Source organism: Lepidothrix coronata, unplaced genomic scaffold (genome assembly GCF_001604755.1).
Source record: "Lepidothrix coronata isolate B3197 unplaced genomic scaffold, Lepidothrix_coronata-1.0 Scaffold0, whole genome shotgun sequence".
Taxonomy (NCBI): Eukaryota; Metazoa; Chordata; class Aves; order Passeriformes; family Pipridae; genus Lepidothrix; species Lepidothrix coronata.
This window is the reverse complement of record NW_016690180.1, coordinates 8,066,181-8,084,393: the sequence shown is the minus strand read 5'-3', so window position 1 is coordinate 8,084,393 and position 18,213 is coordinate 8,066,181. Positions and strand designations below refer to the sequence as shown.

At 38.6% G+C, this 18,213-nt stretch overlaps 2 protein-coding genes across 5 annotated transcripts in view; one reads left to right on the top strand and one right to left on the bottom strand.

Moving 5' to 3' along the window:
- GABRB1 (gamma-aminobutyric acid type A receptor beta1 subunit) overlaps positions 1-6,410 on the top strand; it is a 125,102-nt gene extending 118,692 nt beyond the window's left edge. For all 3 annotated transcript variants that reach the window (XM_017804217.1, XM_017804209.1, XM_017804225.1), the window contains one exon: positions 1,729-6,410. In XM_017804217.1, coding sequence (XP_017659706.1) covers positions 1,729-2,076 — 348 coding nt within the window. In that variant the 3' untranslated portion in view covers positions 2,077-6,410. The remainder of the gene's footprint in view (positions 1-1,728) is intronic.
- Positions 6,411-8,492: 2,082 nt separating this feature from the next.
- COMMD8 (COMM domain containing 8) lies at positions 8,493-13,974 on the bottom strand. 2 transcript variants are annotated; one of them, XM_017804256.1, is made up of 5 exons: positions 13,883-13,974; positions 13,134-13,289; positions 12,003-12,155; positions 10,052-10,207; positions 8,493-8,974 (listed from the first exon to the last, which is right to left on the bottom strand). In XM_017804256.1, exons 1-5 carry the CDS (start codon positions 13,925-13,927, stop codon positions 8,954-8,956), a joined length of 531 nt encoding a protein of 176 aa, XP_017659745.1. In that variant the 5' UTR covers positions 13,928-13,974; the 3' UTR covers positions 8,493-8,953. The 2 variants fall into 2 exon arrangements, with proteins under 2 accessions (XP_017659745.1, XP_017659738.1); XM_017804249.1 differs by lacking the exon at positions 8,493-8,974 and having other exon boundaries at positions 10,004-10,207.
- Between the last annotated feature and the right edge of the window lie 4,239 nt (positions 13,975-18,213).

Genomic DNA, 18,213 nt, shown 5'->3' with positions numbered 1-18,213 from the left:
TATATCTCAAGTAAATATTTGAAAATAGCATGCTCATTTGTGACAAACTGGCCTCTCTAACCCAGAATATATGAGTTTTTTCCCACCAAAGCAGTGGTAGGAACTGGGGTGTTCCCACTGCATGCTCTTTTCAGCACATACAGAATCAGTTGCTAAACCAGACAAGTGCATTTTCTGTCTGTGCTGACTTATACTCCATTTAGAAAATGTTTTTACCCCACAGATCTCTTGTGTGGCTTTTGTACAAATAGCCCTTTCACTGCTTTGTTTTCAGTTAGCAGGTGCTTAATCTGGTAACTACATGAAGATTTCTCCTGGCCATGGGAAGGAACATCTTCCACACTGCCAGGTGGAACCAAGGCTTTCTCTGGCTCTCAGCTATCCTCCGTGGCAATCCCAGAGACTGGGTTTCCCTGTGTGTTTTTCTTGGAGATTTTTCTTGAACGTACTTCAAATCTGCTGTAGATTATTATATCACTTCCTAGCTCTGCTATTTCTTACTAAAAATGTAAAGATCAGAGTGCAAACAAAGAATTGCATATCACTGGTGCTTCACAACACCAGATGTTGTCTATAATTACTATTTTATTCCTTGACATAAAGGCATTCACAGACATGGTCTAGACTGTATTACATTTGGGATAGGTCAAACACCACAGCTTACCGAAACCAATTTTAGTATTCAAGCCTCGAGGTGAAGTCTTTGAAGCTTCATTTAAGAGGCCTGTGTTCTGATGTGTATTTCCCTCATACAAGCTATAGTGGATGTTTAAATATCTGTGAATTTGAAACATCTAGGAAGTCTTTATGAAGAAGTCAGAAGTCTTCATCCTGAGAACACCAAAAATTTTCAAAAGAGGTTTTACTACAAACAGGTAAAAAACTAAAGACTTGTGAAAACACTTTGTAGCAATGCTGCCATTCATGGTTAATTATATTCATACATAAGAAAGACAATAACACAAAAATATTTTATATATATTTATATATAAAATATTGTGCCAGATGTACATAGTGGTTGCAGTTTCCAGTTCTTTGCATAGGTACTTAAAACAGTGCCCTGACTAAATAACAGCACAAATAAAGTAAGTGACAAACATATTTGAAACAATTGCTTCTGGTACTAACACATAAAAATGCAACTGAATGTAGGGTTTCATTGAGTAAAATGGATTATGACAAGGCACAGGAACAAGTTAATGATATGCTATGATTTCCAAAATCAATTTTCATCATGAACATTTTACATAACTGTACCTTCATGCTCTTCCTATCATAAACCCATTGTTACAAAACTCTTTGAAACTAACCTTCAGCACTAAATCTGTATAAAATTGTTTAAACAGTAACATTTTCTTTTCACCTTGTGTACATGAAACCTTTAAGTGTCCAGTCATCAGACATTACAAATCAGAATTTCATAAAGACTGTGACCCAAGTTAAAGATAAAATTAGAAAAGTCTTATTTCACAGAGGATGAGATAACTAACCTTATTACAAGGTCCCAGACCAAGAAGCCAGGTCAGGATGGAAGGTACTTAAATGTTTATTAGCTAATTTCACACTAGTCAGGAAAGTGTATTCAGTATCTTTTCACTTTTGTGAATGCTGTACCAGACACGACTGTCACTGCAGGAGTGTTTCAGTAGTAGAGCGAGAAGGTCCATCTGGAATACACCTTGGGCTGGCTGAGCAACTTGTCTAATCCACATTCCTTCCTTGGCACAGGTTGATCCCCATGGAAACATGCTTCTTAGACCACTTGAAACACGAAATGACGTCAGCAGCTCAGATGTGTTCACAAGCCTCCGTGACCCTCGAGCCACCACATACACGTATGACAGTGCCAACCTGCAGTACAGAAGAGCCACTTCCAGCAGAGACCTCTACAACAGGAGTGCTCTGGATAGGCACAGGCTTCATAAAAAAGGACACTTAAGAAGAAGGGCATCCCAGATCAAAGTCAAAATCCCTGATTTGACTGATGTTAACTTGATAGACAAGTGGTCCAGAATGGTCTTTCCCATAACATTTATTCTTTTCAATGTTATTTACTGGCTGTATTATGTCCACTAATTTATGCAATAATGTTACCACAGACTGACTTAATTAGACTTGTTGCTTTTCCTTCTCAATTTTAACTCTGAAGAACTTCAGTAGCTATAATGTTACATGTTCAATGTAAGATACCCAGCCATGGAACACCTCTAGATCCAAGCTTTCAAAAAAAACCCGCAACCCAACCCAAATTCAGCCTTATAGCATTCAGATCAGAATACTACAGATCTGCTCTTAAAAAGCATCTTCAGCAAAAGTGTTATACCTTGATTTTTACAAAGTTTATGCATCACGAATGACCTTTCTGTAGCCACTTTAATTTTTTTTTAAGTGGAATAAAAATTAGTCCCACTGTATTTCTTATCACATATTGGCAGCCCACAGCAGCATCATTCCAAACAACACAGTAAAACAATTCAAAGCAGTATCTATGTCACTATCTTTCAGCATTTAGAGTGTACAGAAATTTGAAGAAATAACAGTTTGGAGGATTATAATTGTTACACCACACATCATTTCAAATAGTTATACTGGGAAGGATTTCCATAGTGTGTGTGAGAAGTATCACTCAAGGAAAAGTCAAATCACATTTTCAGAGAAGCTGGGATCTTGAAAAGAAATAAAGGGTAGCAGAGAGAAATTCCACTGAATTTCCAAGCAAGGAATCAGCTGATTTGATCTAACTGGACACAAAGTAATAATGTTGAAATTTATGAGAACAATTTTGTATTAAAAAGTAGAAAACAAGCACATGTTCATTCCTGGAAGCAATACTGAGACATACCCCAGGTCAAGACTTTTCTTGACTCCCAGGTCTCCTGTGGCTGGTAATTGCAACATTCTCCCAAAAATTACACACAAAATCACACAGAGTATTCCGAGATGGAAGGGGCCCATAAGGATCATTGAGTTGAACTCTTAAGTGAATGGCCCCTATGGGGATCGAACCCACGACCTTGGTGTTATTAGCACCATGCACTAAGAGGAAATCAAACCCAAAACTAAGTTGGCAGATGTCTAGGGACAGATCTGAGGAAATTTCTGCATATAGTTTCCTACAGATTTCCTTACTCCACTGAGGATCAGGAGATGTGTCTGAGTCTTATGGCACACCAGTGATGTTGGGTGCGCTCCTTTTGAGGAGCTGCCTCTCCGCACTTGGCTGCTTTTTTGCCTAACACAGCCAATTCCAGCCAAGGAGCCACAGGTGAAGTTCTAGCAAGGTCCATGCAATTGAGAAGTAATAGGTCAGTCATCTTCTCTATGGCCAATTGTTTCCTAACAGTGTTTACACTGCTGTCTAACATAGCAGTTTATTGAAACTATTATCAGTTAATTTTTTTTTAATTAAAAATGTTTCATACTTTTAGGAGAGTCAAGATATCCAAGCCAACAGAGTCTATGTAGGTACCAAAGTGATTGTTACCCATGGAAGCTTGTACAGAAAGAAACATTGGTACAGATACAAATGAGTAATGTGGAAAGCTTCTTCAGCAGCTCCTCATTACCTGGCAGTAAGGTCAGCTGACTACCTTATTGCCAACTGACATGACAATTTCTTTAATCAGAATATAATAACAAATGAAACCTTCCTACGTGCTAAAGTTTGTCACATTGTGCAATACCTGGACCTTCTCATCCTTCCCTTTGTTTGTGCAGCAGGCTTCTGCAGAAAGAGTCTGTAATAATAGAATAAACAAACAAGAAAAGGAATAGGTTTAATTTACAAGAAATATAGGGCTGCAAACCAGGCATTTGACATTGCTAATCTAGGGGGGTCTTTAAGACTATCAATTTTTCTGTGGGCTCCAAAGTCCCAACCTCATCCCAAGTTTATGGATCAACCAGCTACTTCACACAACAGATGACAGGCACATGGATTAAAAGCAGTTACATTGTACAACTCCAAGGGGATAAAAAAAGTATGGAGCAGAGTAAAAGCCATTAACAAAACAAGAGCAGTGCAAATACAGAACTCCTTAAGAATAGCATGTTCCAAAATAGGAGGGTCCACTCTTATGCACCAGACCTTTAACACATGCCACTGATACAAATCCCAGCCCCGCAGCCCATTTTGAGTGGCACCCACTAAGGCCTATCTGCACGGAGAACAGCAAGCCATGATCTTGAGTCAGGAAACCCCTGCCAGCTCTTGGTGCAAAGTTTGGCAGCAGAGATTAGTGACTCCACCACATACAGAGGCAAGAGCCACTAACTGTAGGTACAACAACTTCTAGAAAAAAAAGCAGAAGAAAACATTTCTCACTTGAGAGCAATAGCTTGGCAGCAAGGAGAATGCAGTAGTTATCAGAGGCATAGGATGGAAAATGAGTCTGTTTATGGGTTACCCAGGTACATTGCCATCTGGAGCTAGAAATTAGTGAGTACAAAAGAAACACTCTCTTCCCATCAATAGGTTGGAGTAATTCGGCTGGTTTTGCACAATAAAGGTGAATAATGCTGTAATGTTAAGCTCCCTCACAGTTGTACTTCAGTAGTTAATTTCCTTGCCCCTAGGAACCAGCCTTCAAGATCAGCATAAGTAGGTCCTATTGCTAATTATGTTTCAGCTAAATCCCGGTACAGTTTGTGCAGCTCTCATTCAATTTGAACTGGAAGTCCTTTTTGGCTCAGTTTCCCAAGGACTTGAGCTTTATTGTCCCTGAGTGTGTATATTTGTGTGCCTACCTGGGAGTGTCTCAATAATATACAAATCCATTCGTAATTTCAACCAAAAGATAACAGAACAGTAAGGACCTATGAGATACGACATTCCTACAAGTTTCAACAAAGCAGCTAGCTTATAGCAGAGGACAAGGCTCACGTTAACCCACCACTCATATGTGCAAAGTTTTGGTTTTGGTATAAATTACATACTTAGGAGGTCTGTACACAGTACCTGCAAAACCACAGAGATTTCTTAAACATGCTCATGATAGCTGGTTGGGATTTTTTTGGCCATATGACTGCAGGACCCAGAAGTGAGCTGCTCTGCAGGGTAAACATTGGGAGAATATGAACTCGTGTCCCTGAAACAGGACGAAGGGGAAGCATCTCCTTGGAACAATCTTTACAAGTTAGTGTGGTGTAATGTGCAAACACCAAAGCTATTCCATGCACTGTAGTCAGTTAATTAGAAAGACCTTAGGCCTGAAAGAACATAGGAAAATACAGATATGGGCAAAGTGAGCAGATAAGCAAAGACAAAATTAAAAATTATTTAATCTAACGGGGTCTCTTTAAACTCCTGCACCTTTGGCCTAAGCCTTCTTATGCCTTCAGAAGATTTTCCCGATTCCCCCTTAGTCACAGCCTTAGTCTTTGTAAATGACACTTCTCACACCACAAGCTCTCCTCAGCTTTTGTGACTTTATTCAGCTCTGGTCCCAGCATCTAGTTCTCTCCAGGGGCTGTGACGTGCATGGCCATGCTCCACACTTAATGAAAACCTCTGTGTGGAAATGTGATGCCAACTTCTTTACCTGTCCTCCTATTCTTCAGGAGGGAAGGGAGCATGGCTGGGCACACTTGACAGACGTGCTCCTGGCCACGAGCTTGTCTTAGATGCGCACATTTGTCCTATTTGCTACCTGCTTGGGTCTACCTGCGTTCCTTGAAGTGTATGTTGAAGCTGACACCCGTATAACGGGGTTTGTGAAATCTCTAGCTTTTTGCATCAATTAGGTCTGGTACAGTCTCCACAAATGCCTTATCTGTCACAACTGGAGACCTTGCTTGTTCCAGAAGTAACTAATTCTCTGAGCAAAGACAGAAAAAAAAACATTTTCTGATAGATGGTACAAAGTACAGAGCAGCAAGCTCTCTTCTCCATTCTCTTTAGTCCTGTTCCTGGTCACCTACTGGAGCCCATTTTGTGCCTTATGAGGACAGTTCATTTCTCTGTAGTGATGTAAGGTCAGGATGCAATTCCACACATTCAAATGCAATTCCATGATTATCATGTTTTAGCTGCTAGTTCTCAACTGCTCGTCAACTGGTGCTCCTCTCCCTCTCTAGCCAGTCATACAGTGTTGTTATGTCCCCTATTAGAAACATAATTTTTATCATTATATTAAAAATACTGAGATTTTCAATAAAGTCTAACACCTACAAAAAGAGCATATAATTGCGTATTTAGTCTTGTCACATCGTAACAGAAACTTGTCTTCTTTTTAAAGCAAAAAATCATTGAAAAATTATTTTTCAGCCTTTTCTGTTCAGTGCTGCAGTAAAGGACAGGACAAATATAGGACGATACTAACGACTAAATGACCACCCCATACCCTTAACTGTAAAGCCATCATTACGTAACTTGCTATAGAATTTAAAATGAAACTATGTAAACTTTACCACTAAGAAAAAGTCAGAAATATTTAAAGTACCATCTACATTTTTAAAAATTGCTTTCTATCAGTGAGCAATGTGGCAGATTTTGCAATACAAGTTTCGCTAGTTGAACGTGAAAATGGAAGTTATTATTTGTGGCCTTTTATTGTGGAGAAAACAACTATTTTGATGAACTTACTGCATTTTTGAAAAGTTGATCTTTGAAAACTAAGAGGTAGCAACACAAAATTCTCTTCAGCAACATACTACAGAATAAGTTTTAAATAACCACCTTAATATTCTTCAAAGTACAGACTTTCTAAGTATCTGCTACATCTATAAATTGTGTCAGTGGATCAGCACACAAATAAGTGTCTTCTATCCAAATGACATCCCAAACTTGATAGTGTACACTTGTATGAAATAAATGGCTGTTTATTGGTTCTGCTACTGTAAATAAAAGTAGTTTTCAGTCCTTCCATTCTAAATGATAAAAACAGCATGGCAACAATAAAAATCAGTTACCAAAAAATAAAGCCTCTTTTCTCTACAAAAGCTTTTTAGCAACATACGCCTATCATAGGAAAGCTAAAGCAGAGTTACAGCTTCAGTATGCATCATACAATCCATGAAGCATTTAAACACATAAGGCCATATTCCCCTATGAAGCAACTAGATCTAGAAGAAAGGAAAAAGTGGAGTCAATACAAATACACCTATAAAAAAAAGAAATAGACATGACAAATTTATTCCTTACACTCACAATTAAAAAATAGCATGCTCCTGAACAGTCTACTGGACAACCTGCAGTAACGCTTTTCAGATTTCTAGAAAAGCTAAGCAATTATCAATTCCAATCTGATTTTTTAGCTTGAATTTCGTACCACTTATACAAAGTCTTTTTCTGTTATCTGATCCATTATCAAATTTGTTGTGTATGGAAATTCAAGACTATGATCAAGCTGTATCTGTTAGAGATTGCAGTCCCTTCACTGTAAGATGCATTTTTCAGTTTCTCATCTTTACAATTCTTTATTCACTTCTCCACGTTTCTGATCTTTCTTCAGTTGCTGGGACTGAACATGTACACCTGACTAAATGTACCAGTACCAAATAAAAGGGAAACAATATATTTTACACAGATACACATTTTCAAAAATGTTTTCTGACCCATGAAACTTCTATCCTAGTTATATATGTATTTATGTTTCCTATTCATGAAGCCTATTAAAGTCCTTTTCATAGAAGCCTTCCTACAAGAGAGTTTCTTCTCCTCCTCCTCAGACCAGTACTCTGAAGTCCTATTCCTTGTATGAATGTATTATTTTAAACTTTGCTTACATGAAAACCTACAGCACAACAAAATATAGTGGAAGAAACTCAAGAAGGGTCTTCAGTTTTGAAACTACAAAGAAAGTAGGTCATAAATACTTTGCTTTTTTATATATACAAAACATGCCTAGTATAGACATACATGATGAGAACCACACATTAGCATTTATGTCAGCATTACAGATAATTTGCTCTTTATATATGGAAAAATGGTTTAACAAATAGTAGAAAGCATAAGATTTTCTGCTGTATCCCTCTCTAGTATTATGGCTTCTAACTTTTGTAACTACAATCCAAACTCCATCTGGTTTCAGGAAAATTTAGAGCAGGATTTACCTGCTGTATTAGGTAAGCTGCAAATATCTTTTTCACAGTCTACGTGGGTCATCTCCTCTCCAGCGCTGTGCTCCTTTCTGAAAACATTAAGTGAAATGCCATCAACTAAGATACAAAAACAAAGCTAAAACGCCACACTTTACTCTGAATAAAGATCCAGTGCTTTTTCCACAACTTCTGAGCACTGAACAGGATGCCTAGAGAGGTTCTGATGTCTCCATCCTTGGGAAACAATCAAAAGTCATCTGGACACAGTCCTGCACAGTCTGTTCTAGATGACCCTGCTTGAGCAGCGAACTTGGGCAAGATGACCCTCAGAGCTCACTTCCTACCTCAACTATTCTGTGGTTCTACACTGGTTTTGTTTTTAAGGTGATTTTCCCCAGCATATAGAAAGATTGAGTTTAGTGACTAATAAATCAAGAAAAAAATTACTGCAATTATTCACACACAAAAGTAGGTCTTTATTTACCATATTTACAATATAAAATATATTAATGCTACAAATACTCTCTCATGTTATTATCATGGCACTTCAGATAAGGTAACACAGTATGCAAGTAAGATGCCTTAGTTTTACTAGGCACCTGTGTGGTCACCATCAAAGTTTAACCAAAACAAATATGGCACATGTCATAAGTGATTCTTTTCCAAAGGTCTATAAATCTTCAGTACTAAAAGCAACTGTACATTGGATTTTCATATTTTTGATCAAACAGATACAAGATTTTACTACTTTTATCAAAGGATTAGTAGTTTATTTGGTCACAAGTCATAACAGCCTTCTCACTTTAGTATTCTACAGCACCAACAACTTTTTGCTTTGCAGAGAATACATTTTTTTCCTCCAAATCAACTGGGGAGCCATCACTAGCAGACACTGTTGATGATCTGAATTCCATCATTTCAGTTGTAGGACAACCTTCAAAAAAAAAGGAAAGGAATGAGATTAAAGTTGGATAAGACCAAAACTTAACCAGTCTATGAAATGCAGCTTTTTGCTTTCTGTTTCAGTGTAATATGCAACTGAATAACCATGTCTTCGCTCTGAAAAGCACACTATCCCTCTCTCAGCTCTCTTTTACAACCTCACACAATTATCACTTCCAATAACTTTCTTTACCCTTTCCTGCATGCAATCCATTCCTCAGCTGCCTGTAGTCACAAAGTAGAATAGTCCAGCGAGATTCCTTCTGCACAAAGCAGAGATCAGGGATCATTTCTGAAGTGGATTCCTCCTTCTGCGCACATAAAACTAAGTAAGGAGATGATAACATCCCACACCTTGTGGGGATTTAAATCTGGCATGGAAAAATCCTTGTTTGCATAGTGCAGAGCTCATGACAAGCTACTATGTAGTTTAGTAGGAAAGCAAATGCAGAAGAAAGCAAGCTTTGAAAGCTGTTAAGGGCTGTAATTTCATTAGAACACTACTTTCTTCAAATCCTCATTTTCCTTAGTCTTTCCTATTAAGAAATCTGAGATTCTCCAGTGTCACAGATCAGTTCAAGTGAAACTTTATTGTTTCACTTGAAATTTTCTTCTTGGGTAACTGCATTGGAATCTTCGTAATTTTCTTCCTGATTTACTATGTCATAGAAATTAAAGGACTCACAATGAACCAAAAAATTGTCCCATATGCACACCCAGACACTGACAATTTACGAAGCTGAGGGAACACTAGAATTCTTGCTAATCTTTCAGAACAGGAAAGGGGTGATGGTATTAAACTACAAGAAAGTAGATTTAGACTAGATATTAGGAAGAAACTTTTTACAGTGGAGGTGGTGAAACACTGGAACAGATTGCCCAGAGAGGTGGTGGATGCCCCACCCCTACATCTAGTCGACAATGTCCCTGTTCACTGCAGGGAGGTCAGACAAGACAACCTTTATAGGTCCCTTCCAACCCAAACTATTCTACGATTCTGCGAATTTTGCTTAAAACAAACTCAGCACATGAGAAGTCAGGAACAAACAATTATATCAGTAAAAGCTACCTTATTAGCAGCTTCCAGTGCATTTATTAGGTTCTGCAACTCTTCCTTGTTCATCTCTATAGAAATTGGCTTAATTTCACCATTTTCTCTCACATCCAAATCAAGATTGAGGAGTGGCATTTGCAGCACGGAGATCTTATCACTGGAAAGAGCAAGCTATGCAGATTGACAAAACAACAATAAAGTGTAAGGTGGAGCCAGTAAGTTTTTAGTCTTTCATAATAACACATCTGCACTTTAAATTCAATTTGTGCTACCAGAACAAATATCAGCATAACAAAATTAACTTCTCAGAAGTCATTTCAGCAGTTTGGATTCTTTTTTCCTCCTCCTTGTTATTGGGATTTTTGTTTGTTTGTTAATACCAACAATATATTGAAATACTAAAAAACCCTCTTCACAGCAATACGCTTCTCAAAAACAATTTGTTAAAATTACTGGGCTGACACATTTTGATAATATAGGTAAAAAGAAAGGATACATTTCATCATGGCTCTTTAATGAAGTATATGAATTCTGAAATCACCATACTCAAATTGTTTTGGTTTTCAACGAGAAGGGTCATACAGAATGGGGCAGTTAGGAGAAAGAGGGGACTTTCATGTGTTTTTCAACACTCTCTACAGCTGATTAAACACTGTTTGTCAGAGATCCTATTTGACAAACATTGATGAAGAGGACTATATACCAATCGTGCTTTCTTTTCTTTTTTTTCCTATTATACCCACTCTAGCACAGATAAGGCTTTTAAAGTGTATTAAAAACAAAGATCAGTTGATAATACTATAGGTCTATATACAATAGATACTATCTTACAGTATATAAATATACACTATATATACTATAAGGTAGTATAAGATACTATCTTATCTATTTAGAGAACAGAATGTGATACAGCAGAGAAGACACAATGTCTTTGGTAGAGTTCAATCATGGCAAGCAAAAAAATCATAATCAGCTCAAGGGGGGAAAAAAAAAAGTGGTTTTAAGAAAAATAAATATAGTAGTTTGGACATGTACCAGAAATTTGCATTGCAAAATAGAAAGAAACTCAAAAAATCCTTCAGAAGAAAAAAATAAAACAAGTCACAAAAAAACCCCAAGAATTCACATAAGTCCAGTTTGTATTTCTGTCAGCAGTAAATGCAGTTAGCAAGAGATCAACCCCAGTAACAGTCCATCCAAAGCATGTTATGATGCCATATTGGCTCCTGCAAAAACTTGTCTGTTTAGGGCATTACTCTTTGATTTCCAAGGCTGTTTGCTGCCAAAACTATTTAACACTTGTTAACATGGAAAACTATTCAACAGCTCTACAACTCCGTTTAACAGTTCTCATGGACTAACTAAAAATACAAACAGTACAAGTAATTTTTTAAAGTATTTGACAGAGCTTAATTTAAAGCAGCTGTCTTCAGCACCATCCTGCTTTAGGCAACACCATTATCATTGGTTTACCAGAAAAATAGTAAGTCTAAACATAAATTATTTCAAACTAATTATTGCTTATTGCAAAAACTAAAAATTTTTAAAAAGTCAGGAAAAATCATCCTGAATCACTCAGCTAATCTTAAAATTAAGTAAATATTTCTTCTTTCTTTGAGTCAAAATACACTTTATTCAGGCCCCAAAATCATAAAAGCATACAAAACTTTTAGGTGTTCCTGAATAGCACCTCATGTGTCCCTTTAGGAAAGGGAGAGATATTGCAGCTTTAAAAGAAAGGAGGGCAAAACCAAAATAAAACAAATGAAAAAATTACTTTTGCAGTTTATACAAATTTCTGGCAAGTCTTTGATGTGTAAGTATGAGAAAAGCTCACTAATGAGCTTTTCTCATACTTATAGAAATTGAACCATACTCCAGAGGGGGCAGGCCTAGGGGGACTATATCAATAGTTACTTCTGTGTTGTAGAACATTTTTTTCAAACAACATTAAGGCAACTCTCACCTTTAACTGCCAGTCAAAATCCTGCAGCTGGGCAGAAGAGATTCCATTTACGCTTTCCACTAGGGCATTCCTGATTTCTTCCTTTCTACCCTTCAGACATTTTGTGATTGCTTCTTGGTAGTCTGAATTTAACTCACTTATCTGCTGAGCAGCCTACAAAAATAATAAAACTGTGATTGCTTAAATTATGAACAACAGAAATAACATGTATCACCTGCAATAGCTGTGCTCTAGATATCCAAGTTGACAGCTCTTATACTGGACTGCATAGCCCCATCTTTCTTACACTGCCTTTAGTGGCTGCCCTCTGTGTTTGATAGAGTCAGTGCTTACCACAGCAAGATATAAAGAAAAAAATAACGTTCTTCTCACTTAAATTAAAAGATGACAGAGAATGCAGGCTTTATCGGCCTTCTTAGATGCTACCCTAAAATCAAAACAGAATCACACACACAAATAACTCAGGTTTAGCTCTAAAAGTTTCTCAGCATCAGAGTGCAGGCCAAATACATTAGCTCAGCTGAAACAGACATACCGATGTACCGACCTCCTATGACTACACGTGTGATTTCGACCTGGCTACTAGCAGGTAGTCAAAATGTGAGGCATATGCAAAAAGTAAGAATTAAGATTTCTAATAATGGAACGAGTTTTTGCAAAGTTCGTACATACTGGAATACCCTGAATTATAGTCCCTGCACCCCAAGGTCCTCCATTCACTGTCAGATTTAAAAAACCAAATTATTTACATACAGCCAACATTTTAAACCACTTTAATGCAGCACTAACGAACAAAGAAAGTCAAATGAGTGTAAATTGGTTCTGTTGCTAGAAAACGGTATTATTTACAGGTATATATTTTAAGTTAAACAGATTAAATTTGGTGGTACTCAAAATACGAATTTGAGTGATTAAACCAGTATTTTAACAAATATCCAAAAATCAGCATCAATTTCACTTTTTGTTTTAAAAGTCTTAGCAGTGTATTTGTAAATGCTGCTTATCTTCTGCTTAATCCACTACTATTCAAATGCTACACTATAAAAATATTTTAGGACTAAACAGACTGCAAAACTAATCACTCCAGTATGATCTCTCAAAGTCAAAAGCCAACCAGTGATGAACCCTTACCTCTTCATCAGATATGTTTTTGCCAACTGCAGTTTTGAAATAGGCCATTGTTTCTTCTAAAACCTCCATCCACTCTGACAAGCTCCAAATGGTGCCATAATCTTGGTATCGAGGATATGCACGGCCACATATGCCATCAACTACTTTATGAAGGAACTGAAACAATGTGATACATAACTTGAGAATATAATTCTATCATAGTTAATCTACCAGCTATGAGACTGATCAAGCAATTCAGTTTTCACCCTTCCATCCACTGGGTACTCCCTCAGTGCTTCCTGAATGCAGCATTCTAAAAAGTCTTTAAGAGGTAGTCCCTGAATACGAACTGTCCCCCCTTCTGCCCTAAAGTCAGTTCACGAAGTTCGGCCACAGAAATCACAGCATGATTCAGATTCACCCTGAATGTGGATGTAACTGGCATGCACAACTACACAGCACCGCCGAGCACCACAGCTACACAGCTGCACAACTACACAGCTGCCACGCCAAAGGCACCTCAGTCACCTCTGCACCGGGATGGCCAGGTTGTACAGCACAGCTCCAAATGCTGACTTCCAAACCTGTGGGCATCTCTGGTCTCCCAAACCACCGTCCTCCACCGCCGCGGCCTGGCGGGAGGGGGCGGTCCCGGTTCGCAGCCCCGCGCCGCCGGCGGGCCCGGCCTCGCTTAGAGGTGCCGGGGAGCGGCACCTGGGCTTTCCCGCGGCGAACACCGCCCTCCCCGCCCGGGGCCGCGGAGAACCCACCTCGGGGGCCCGTCCCGCCGGGAGCTTCTCCAGCAGCTGCAGCATCTCCAAACCCTCCCCGCCGGCCACCTGACCGTCATGGCGGCGGTACGCATGCGCACAGGCAAACACCCGCCCTCTCTCGTCACCGGTTCGAGTCCCAGTCCCGGCAGTGCCCGGCGCGATTGGAGTGGGAAGGGGTGCTCTGTGTGCGACCCTTCGTCAGACCCTGAGCACCGAGACCTTCCAGATTTTACGAGCTCTTATATGCAATAACACTTTAACTGTATTTGCATTCTGCCTGTTTGCTTTTTGACTCTTAACAGATTAACTTTCCAACTCGTGGCGCGAGAGGAAACTCAAGGCTTGCGACAGGCACTACATCATCTGTGATACTAAATTAAATTGAGGAAGTTAAGAGAAACACTAACTACAGAAGTTCGTGCTGCTGTAGTGTTTTCCATGAACAGCTCACTTTTTTATGCTTTGCCAAAGTGGGAGTTCAATGCTTACCAGACCATGGAGGAGGTTTATGGAACAGGTTTTAGCTTTTAGCAACGACTTTTCCGTGCCTTGAATTGATTGAATGTGAATGCAAAGAAGCAAAATTGCCCCGAGCACTTGTACGAGAAAACCTGTAAGAGTTCAAATCCCAAGGAAGATAGAAAACTGCACAGAGCAGGGAGACCTTATTTCGATGAAATCACTGGGCTAATTTACAGTCAAACAACTGGGCTGTAAGAATACAAAAGCAGCTACAAGTCTGTACTGGTGGATATAAGGTCTATGAAAAAAACCAGGCTGGTTAAGTCAGTTTGCAGTACCTTCTCCGAGCATGTGGCCTTGTAGGAACAATGTGGTGCATGGGAGTTTTGGAGAAGAAACAGAGAGGGAAGAAATGATTTCAACTCAGTCTCCCTCAGGGTTTGCTACCGCTAGTAGATTAGACTTTTAGAAAAGGCTTCTTGACAATTTATTGAATTTTATTATGGAGAAATTACTCAAAGCTGCTGTTAATTTCAGGAATAGATGAAATTCCAAATAAAAAATTAATTTTCAATAATAATTTCCTTTATTCCCTTGGAATTCGCTTTGTTAGATAACTGTAAACCTATCCAGTTTCTTTTGACTGTACTATGTTGAACACTACAAAATAGAGCACCAGGGGGAGCATCTGCTCCAAACAAAATAGACCCAGAGACAACAGGAGAAATACGAAGGTGATCCAGGCTTGGAAAGAAATAAATTACAGAGAGGAAGGAGAAAGATAGCGAGCGTCCCACTCAGTCGAAAGGGATCAAACAAGTGAAAAATGCAAGAGAGCAGAGATGTAACACATGAAAACAAGAACAGATATAAGAGGATAGGAAACTACCATCCCATATAACACTATCTCAGTGAACACTTTCAAAGCAGCTAATTTTTTGCAGGTCTGAAGAATAGAGTTTCACTTTTCATGGATATGTAGTTTAAAAACAATATTTTGGGTTCAGCCTACTGGCCTATGAAGAGCAAAGGGGGATGGTGCAAGGAAACCACAGTTGGTTTAGCTAAATCCATGGTTCAGAGCCCATGTTCAGCTACAAAGGAGTAGGGGATATAAAGCTGGCCTCTGGCAGTTTGGAATTTGTTTGGACCTGCATTACTTGGATCTGCCATCAGGTCGTAACCCTTAAAAATACCTGCTTTTCATGCTTCTGTACCACAGTAGCAACAACCCATCCCACCCCTCTGAAGTTAAGCTCTCAAATAACCACAAAATCAGAGACAGGGAGGGAAACTTGTAGAACAGTGAGTAGACAGACAAGAGACACTTGGGCAGCAAGGAAAGAAGAATTTTATGAGAGAGAAATGCAGAGTGAACTTTGCATTATTTTATCCACATTGCTGATAACTTATAGAGCTTTATTTGCTTTAACAGATAACCCACAAGCTGCAGTAACTAAACCTATTTTAAAATGAATCCTTTTGTAGCCCTTGGTTTTGGAAGAATGGCATTAATTAAAACATTGGGAAATAACTTAATCAGAGGTTCTTAATATTATAGTAGCATAAAGTTGTATTACATTGCTCTAAATATATCCAGTTGGGGAGAGCATCCAAGCACCAGTATAACTGTCCCACAAGGAACTATTAAATAGGTATGTCAATAGAAATAAATAGATATCTGTATTTTACCAACACAACAGGGACAGTAAATGTGTTTTTAAATGCAGTGGAAACATGAGGTTGCAGTTCAGATTATGATGAGCTAAATGTAGGAAAAGGGAGGTTCCACTGGTCCCCTTGCCCCTGTTGCCAGCTCTGCTTCCTCTCCCTGACCCTTATGCCAGCACAGGAAGAAACTGCAATTTCTTTGAAAACAAATTGTTATTTTTGCACTGGTTTATGTTTTTCATGGGTTAGATTTCAGCCAGGCTGGAACAGAGCACTATTTCTGACAGAAGAAACAGACCTCTTTCTCTTTTTCCACTTTGGTACTGAGGGGGAAGACAGAACTACCCCTTCTGGCAGCCCATACTTAGATCAGATGAAATTGGTCCTGAAACTACAGCCTGACAAATTAATATCAATCAGGGAACCTCTTTAATTATCAAACCAGGAATCTTGAAAGCTTTTGTAGAAGCTTAGATATAAACATGTGATATGCTACAGCTGAAGGAGATTGAAAATAATGTTTCTAATTTTTACACTCTGACCAGCCAGTGAAGTTCATAGTAAGTGAAGCTGGATGAACAACGTGACACGGATGCATAGAACATACTTTATCAGCTATTTGCTCTTCATAATCCATAGTCATGACTCCTCCTGAATGACAAATTGGTTTCTTAAATAATTTTACTTGTAAATTTTAAACACACAAAAGCATGAGATGTTTCGGTTCTCCTCCACCCTCTTCCCACTCTGTAAATATCATCATCATGTATTTATTCTTTGAGATATGAAGAGTACAGTATGTGATACATAATGGATACAGTCTATGTCCACAGGCTTACACTTGTCTATCTTCTCTACCTGTTCCCAGTAAGGAGATGTAACAAGAGGAACTTCCTTAAATGTTCTTGATTTCACTTCTTACTCTGATATTTCAAAATTCTCTTGTTGGTTTCTGCAGCAGTTCTGTCCTTCTGACAGATTGCACTGAAGAACTAGCAATACCTCTGAGGGAGATTCTTCTGGTTCACCTTAGAGACACATAATTTATATACCAAACTCTGTATTGCCTTTCACAGATGAAAACACACTGAAGAGATCATTCAAAAGATCTCTCTGCTACATGGTAAGACTTTTAGAGAGGAAGTCCTATTGCTGGAGACACTCCAAAAATACTTAAAATACCAGATAGGGAAAAATCTCATACATATTACTCAAAATCAAACAAATTAATATCATAAGTTTGTAAAATATCTGAACTATATACATCTCTGACACCTGCCTGGCTGAGGTAGTGGAAGAGACAGAACCTGGTATCACACCCAGTATTCTGCAGGACAGAGGCAGGGAAATAGCTCAGAGCAGAAGAGTGACCTTCTGTATAGTCCAAGGAGCCTATAGTTGGCTTGAGCCATATGTCCACTAAAGCAACAGCTCATAACTCAAGACAAACTAGAGTCAATAACTGGGACTCTGCTCACAAGTAACACTGGTCACCATCTTTTGTAAACAGCTGGACAGGCACAGACTTATTCTGCCTTTCCTCCCCTGTCCCCGACACACTTCTTTGCATAAACTTCTTTGATGGGAGAGGGAGGAGTCTTCGTCTTCCATCCTACAAGAGTATCTATGAATATTCTCCTAACTCTCCTTTCCTACAATTCAGGCCCATTATTTCTTACACTGTGCTCAGGGAACATGCAGAGAGTTTATTTTTATCTGCTCTATTGCTATCATCTTATAAGGAAAAATCTATTGTCACCATTTCTATTCCTCTATGTCTCTTTCTTCATGCTTAAGAATTTTAAGTGAACTGAATACCAGGTATGTGTCAGGACTGGAATTTTACTCACAATGTGTAGGTCTAATGATTGTAGCGTCTGGAATGCAAAATGACAACGACAACAACAGAAAATTAGTAATGCCATTTAGGGCAGATGCAGTAAAACCATAAGCCAAATATTCCCTCCCTTCTCTAAGCCTAAACTTAAGATTTCAGTATTAATAATGAATGGTAAGAGTGTGTTGGTGCTTTTCAATAATCTCTGGACATCATAAAACAGAAAAGAAAATGCCCTATAGGTAAATTAGCCCTATTAGTAAACAACAATTAGTAGATGCTGGAATATGCTGCATAGCGAGTTGTACCAACACGTAATAGCAGCAGAGAGAATGCATTCCTAAAGTAATAAACACCC

Bases quoted from the DNA above. Each gene is read 5' to 3' on its own strand.
- COMMD8 (XM_017804249.1), bottom strand. From the start codon at position 13,927: ATGCTGCAGCTGCTGGAGAAGCTCCCGGCGGGACGGGCCCCCGAG. The intron at 13,290-13,882 runs GTGGGTTCTCCG...ACATTGTTTCAG, and splicing joins CGGCGGGACGGGCCCCCGAG to TTCCTTCATAAAGTAGTTGA. The intron at 10,208-12,002 runs GTGAGAGTTGCC...CAATCTGCATAG, and splicing joins ATTTTGACTGGCAGTTAAAG to CTTGCTCTTTCCAGTGATAA.